Source organism: Gigantopelta aegis, chromosome 6, assembly GCF_016097555.1.
Source record: "Gigantopelta aegis isolate Gae_Host chromosome 6, Gae_host_genome, whole genome shotgun sequence".
NCBI classification, from domain to species: domain Eukaryota; kingdom Metazoa; phylum Mollusca; class Gastropoda; order Neomphalida; family Peltospiridae; genus Gigantopelta; species Gigantopelta aegis.
In genome coordinates, this window is record NC_054704.1 from 89,900,002 (window position 1) to 89,906,210 (window position 6,209).

A 6,209-nucleotide genomic window follows, 5' to 3' on the forward strand; every position below is an offset into this window, starting at 1 on the left:
AAACCATTTGCTTTAATAACTGTAAAAGTCTACAGAATTAAAACAACATTAAAATAATTTTCTATAATTAAATAATAACAAAACCATTTTATTATATAAAATAATAAATGCTATTTTATAAAAAAAAGTTTAAACAAATATCCACCAAATTGAATTTTTATTAAATTAAATACATATATATAATAATCTTTTAATATTTTCCAGAACGAAAATAGTATATACAGAATATTTTATTTATTTAAAATAAAATCATAATTTATATTTAAAATTAAAGCTATTTTTGAAAGTCCCCCCCCCCCCCCCCCCCCCCCCTTCCCGGTTTATTTTTACTACAAGATATACGTAGAGATAAAGCACAGGGCTGCGTGGTAGACAGCGAGTCTGCGGATGTTTTCTGTCACATACCATCCGACACGAAAGCGCCGGCCCACCGACGTTTCTTGCACAAGAATGCACCGCACAACATTTATTTTTGTTAATCTTCTCAGCGGCACTGGCGCCAGCCTTACTAAAGCCGAGCATTCTGAAGAACACATGAATATATGCAAATTTGCAGGTGTGCGGGTGTGAAGTATCAACAGGCCGAAGGTGACGAATTTTAATGCAATTTATCAGCCAGGGGAGGGCGGCTCCTTTGATGTTTACCGTGATTGACAACCTGGTAGCGTTAGTGACCGCCTGGCTGGCGCCGTACTGAATGGGTGACGTCACGACGCTGGCGCCAGTCTGTCGGCTCAGCTGCCGATGATTGTAGCTTGTTCTGCCAATTAATCACATGTCAAATCGGGCTGTGAATGTCAGGCGAAGGCTCTCGGCCAGCTGGTCGGCTTATGGTGGGAAACGAACATTACGAAAAGCAAACCCTCCAAATTTTCTTACTTCAACCAAAACACGAAATTCCCCCAGCTTCGTGATTTTACCCCCTTTACTATTTTCATATTACATCTGTATGATTGACTGTTCGTGTAAATGACTCCGAATCTAATATTAAGATTACACGCGCTTCAAAAGGAGATGGGCGGAGCCTATTCTTACAGCCAAGGAGTACTAATTGCCGATTGGTCGTTGGGCGTAATCGGATTAAGCCAAGCTTTCTCGGCGTTCGATAATACTGGTGTAGTGGGCGGAGCTTAAAATGATAACATTACGTGCGGTGTACACAGCTGAGGCTTTATAGATCGTGTCGTCTGCTACGGAGCCACACATTCGATTTAGAAGCTCAACGAAGGCAGACGTCAACATTTTTCACTCGCTGTTTTGAAATTCTCATACTTGGATATATACACATATACCATATTTCTGTGTCGGTCATGAAGTCTGTTGTGGAATCGTGTGTTCACGCCAACGATATGGGAATCAAGTCTGATTCCAACTACAAAATCGCCAAGACCCGGCTTGAGGAGAACACGGAAATGACTGCGTGTTTCTCAAAGCTCAAGGAACTCGTCCCCACCGTACCACAACACAAGAAGATCTCAAAAGTGGCTCTTCTACAACACGTCATCGACTATATCCTAGACTTGGAGACCACACTGGACACCCACCCAGCAATGCAAGTGATCCCGCCCCTGGCTGCTGTTTGTCGGGCGCCGTTGTCAGAAAAATCGGACTTCAACACGTTTCTTATGGAGGTGGGCATATTTTTCATTCGTTACAGATATGTCATATAGTTAACGGTTATTTTTCTAATAAGTAATTATCTCTTTATTGTTGTTAACTATCCTGTTAATCAACTTTTTTTTTGGTGTTCAAAAAGTAGATGTTGACATCATAAAGTAAAAGTAACCTTTTTTAATCAGAGATTTTGTTTTATCATCCTGGAAGACCAAATTAGTTTAAAACATTAACATTTCAATGATTTTACATACTGTATAGGTATGGACTATAAATCCAAAATGAATGTACAGTTACCCGAATCTGGCAAGTGAAAGTCCCATTACACAAATTGAAGTCTAAGAATACTCAACTGAATATTTTCTTAAAACATTTTAACATTCGTTTTATACATTTATATATTAATTGTGTTTGAAAAGTGTGAATCAGTTTGATATGTCTGCTTTCAAACCCATTTTCATAACTTGTCAACCGTTAAAACTAACGATCAATATTAATAGTTTAACAGCATATATTTCGAACTAGTGGGTGGGGAATGATCTAATTGTCATTCGGCTATAATCTCTTATTTATTGGTTTTATAACTGGCAAGCTAGTATTCAGTTTCGTCCATTTGCCTAATGACCGGTTTATACTTTCATACGACTGACATCAACACATTAAGTTTAACTTGAGTGGGTGATGATACATTTAAGAAAACATCTTTAAAATTAACCACTATTCAACATTATTTAGTATAGAAAGGATTTGTAACAAAAATATTAACCAAGCCCCATTATTTTATACCCGTCACATCTTCAATTAGCGAATATACTTAAAAAAAATATATTTCTACATTTAGCTTTTTCTTTACGCTATTACTGCATTTATACCAGTCTTTAGGAATACATTTGATTATAACTAACGATTACACCTCTGGCATGTTTGATTCTAATGTCATACTTCTCTCTGTTTTTCCAGGCATGCGACTCACACTTAGTCGATATGGACGAATCCGAAATGAGACCCCCGTCTAAATAGAAGCTGCCACGAGAAGCAGAAAAGACAATGAAAGATTAAATATGGTACGTATACGAAGCTATAATAGCCTTTTGTGAAATGGGTGGCTTGGAAAGCGATTACGGAACATCTGGCCTGTGAATTTGGAAGCTGAATACTTTAAATATTTGGCAGGCATGTCTCGAGCCTGCCTGGCGCCAGTCAGTCTGGGCGAGCTCTGTTGTGTTCAGATTGGCGAACAGGTGTTCAAAAACACTACCGTACAGCACGCAGCGTGTAGCCGCACTCAGTGAGCAGGCATGGGGAGTGATTGCAGCCGTAGATTACTGTACAGCGGGGAGCGCTGGCCCAATATCGGCTTTAAAATGTTAGGTCAAAGGTCAAACAAACTAACAGTACATTTTTAATGATGATGAATTATAACAGAGGTTTATTAAACAGTAAAAAAAAAAAAACGAACAAAAAACTAAACAAATTTAATTAGATAAAAAAGAGAAAAAGCGTCAAATGTCAGACTACACTAATAGTACATTTCATAAAGATGAATTATGACAGGTTTATTAAAACTGAAAAATAAATTTGTAAAAAGATGTCAAAGTGCAATAATGATGATTTATCACAGATGTTTGTTAAAAGTGAGAGAAAGTGTTTAAAAAGCACACTTGATTTTTTTTTAAATGTCAAGCACTAATGTCATAACCATCTCATGATACTACATGGTTATGGAGTTAGATTACATCAACCCTACAGTATTATCAAGTGATACTACATGGTTATGGAGTTACATTACATCAACCCTACAGTATTATCAAGTGATACTACATGGTTATGGAGTTACATTACATCAACCCTACAGTATTATCAAGTTGTTACAAACTAGAATCCATAGGTGACCATTTTGCTATCCAGTTTGAAATGTCATTCACACATTAACGTGTCCATAGTTTAGTAATACTGATATTTAATACCACAGCAACATGTCTGTCGGTCTTTGACGTTTTAACTGTATGGTTTTGCTTACAAGTCTCAGCTCAAATAACAAATGATTAATTCTTTCTTTCTGTATAGACAGTTTTACTAACTTGTTGTTCTGTTTGTGTTTTCCAGGTGCCATTCCCGACTTGTGTTAGAACGGAATACATGTGCAGCGGGCTTCGAATTGTTCTCTTTCTCCAATTCTGCCAACTGCGCAAAGATGTCCACTGATGGTTACGAGGTGGCACGAAGTTCCAAGAGGTGCCTGTGTGGTTACACTTGGTCGAAGAACTGGCGTGAGGCCGCGATGTGCTAGGGCAGGCAATCTGGGATACATACAAACGCTCAACGTACATTTCATTGTGATGTAAGACACTTGCTCAGCTATCACTTACGACAAGATTGTGTTTCACAATTGAACACTTACTCGATCACCTTCACAAATGAACACTGTCATATTCACAAGTGAACACTTGGATCAATTTTACAACTGATCACTATCAATTTCACGAGTTCCAAACATGGATCAGTTTTAACAAATGAACTACCATTTTGACAAGTCGACACTCGAATACATTATACGAATGAATAATATTATTTTGACATGTCAACACTTGGTTCAACTTTACGAATGAAAACTATCAATTTGACAAGACAAAACTTGAATCAATTTTAAAAACGAACACTCAATTTGACATGTCAACGTTTGGATCAATTTTATGAATGAACACTATCAATTTGACAAGATAAAACATTGATAAATTTTTACAAATGGACAGTGTCAATTTCTCAAGTGAACACTTGTCAATTTCACGACATGAACAGGAAGCAGATTGACAACTGAATACGTGGGCCAAATGAACACTTGAGTCAGTGCTACAAACGGACATTCAACCAATTCAGAAACGGAAAAGAACATTATGCTACTTTGAAGCAAGGCAATTATTCAATGTTGACATGAACGTTCACTGAACACCTGGTATTGAGACGGTCTGTTCAAGGATGAAACTTTTAGAACAACAAAGAGATTATTCCCAAATGACACGCAGCTGTGAGCTGTTGGTCGTTTTCTTACGTTTTGTATTTTTGTAAAAATGTTGTTATTTATTTATTTTGTTGATTGTTATGTAAATAGCTCATTCATGTTAACATTTTTAAAAAAGAAAAAAAAAATACTGAAAAAAATAAACAAATACAGATGAATTTTGTCGACTGTTTTATGTGGTGTGTTTGTCTGGACTGAATGACTTTACGATGTATCATTGAAAGCCGTTTACTATTTCAATACTGTTATAATTATGTAGAGTTTGAGAAGCATTGTAAATCACTGTGCATGTCACGGAGGGGGAGGGGGCGTAACCCAGTGGCAAAGCGCTCGTTTGATGCGCGGTCGGTTTGGGATCGAACCCTTGGGCTATTTGTCGTTCCAGCCTATGCACCACGACTGGTATATCAAAGGCTGTGGTATGTACTATCCTGTTTGTTGGGTGGTACATATATAAAAGATCTCTTGCTACTAATAGAAAAATGTAGCGGGTTTCCTCTATAAAACTATATGTAAAAATTACCAAATGTTTGACATCCAATAGCCGACGATTAGTACATTAATGTGCTCTAGTGGTGTCGTTAAACAAGCGAACAAGTTCACTGCATTTTATTAGTGTTTGGAATCGATTGGAATTTCATCATCGATCATCGGTTATAATCGGATTTCACCATCGATCAACTTTCGATTACACAATCGAGTAGAGTTGTATTTTCTTAAGGATTTGAAATATTACTTTGCACTGATTGTCATGTTTACCAGGATGGACCCTACAACTTACTGTACACATGAAAACAAACAGCACCAGCACCATATTTACATCAGTTGCATCATTTACTCTGAAAGGCCGTGGTATGTGCTATCCTATCTGTTGGATGATGCATATAAAAGATCTATTGCTACCAATGGACAGATGTAGCGGTTTTCCTCTCTAAAACTATACATTACCAAATGTTTGACATCCAACAGCCGATGATTAATAAATCAATGTGCTCTAATGGTGTCGTTAAACAAAACAAATTTTAACTGAAAGAACAGTTAAACATTTCCCCACACAGTCACTTATAGATTTTTATAATCTATAATCACATAGATCAGTTTTTGATTATGATCGATCATTGGTACATATACTTATCACCATATTAGAAATTAAAGGCAATGTGTGGTTATTTGGATATATTCCATAGTAATGTAGACGGTGTATTGATTTTGATGTGAATATTGGCTGGTAAACTAAGCCAAGAACTTTGCTTTAAAACACTGCCAATGTAAATTTTTCCCAATTAAACAACGGCCACAGGGAAACTGAGAACTAACATAAATTGTAAATATTTTTACTGATACAGAATAGTTTAGTAATTACATCTACAATTCATATTGAAATATTCACATGTCAAGGCATTCTACGTGTATCTTCTTAAGTACCAACGTATTACCGTGCTTATATCCAATTAAGGTACAAGCACGCTGTCCTGGACACACCTCAGCTATCTGGGCTGTTTGTCCAGAACAGAGGGTTAGTTGTTAGTGGTTAGTGAGAGAATGGAGGGTGTAGTGGTCTTACGCCTACCCACTG

The 6,209-nt window shown here is 36.9% G+C and overlaps 1 protein-coding gene across 1 annotated transcript; it reads left to right on the forward strand.

Annotated features, from left to right (window-relative positions):
- The first annotated feature begins 399 nt into the window (after positions 1-399).
- Positions 400-4,791, forward strand: LOC121375096 (DNA-binding protein inhibitor ID-2-A-like). The gene is made up of 3 exons (XM_041502332.1): positions 400-1,631; positions 2,575-2,678; positions 3,721-4,791. The coding sequence occupies exons 1-2, from the start codon at positions 1,311-1,313 to the stop codon at positions 2,632-2,634; spliced, it is 381 nt and encodes a 126-aa protein (XP_041358266.1). The 5' UTR covers positions 400-1,310; the 3' UTR covers positions 2,635-2,678; positions 3,721-4,791.
- The last annotated feature ends 1,418 nt before the right edge of the window (positions 4,792-6,209 follow it).

What these genes read in the sequence shown, in the direction of transcription:
- LOC121375096 (XM_041502332.1), top strand. Translation starts at nt 1,311, where the DNA reads ATGAAGTCTGTTGTGGAATCGTGTGTTCACGCCAACGATATGGGAATC. An exon ending in TCAACACGTTTCTTATGGAG is followed by an intron (nt 1,632 to 2,574) that starts GTGGGCATATTT and finishes CTGTTTTTCCAG; the next exon opens with GCATGCGACTCACACTTAGT.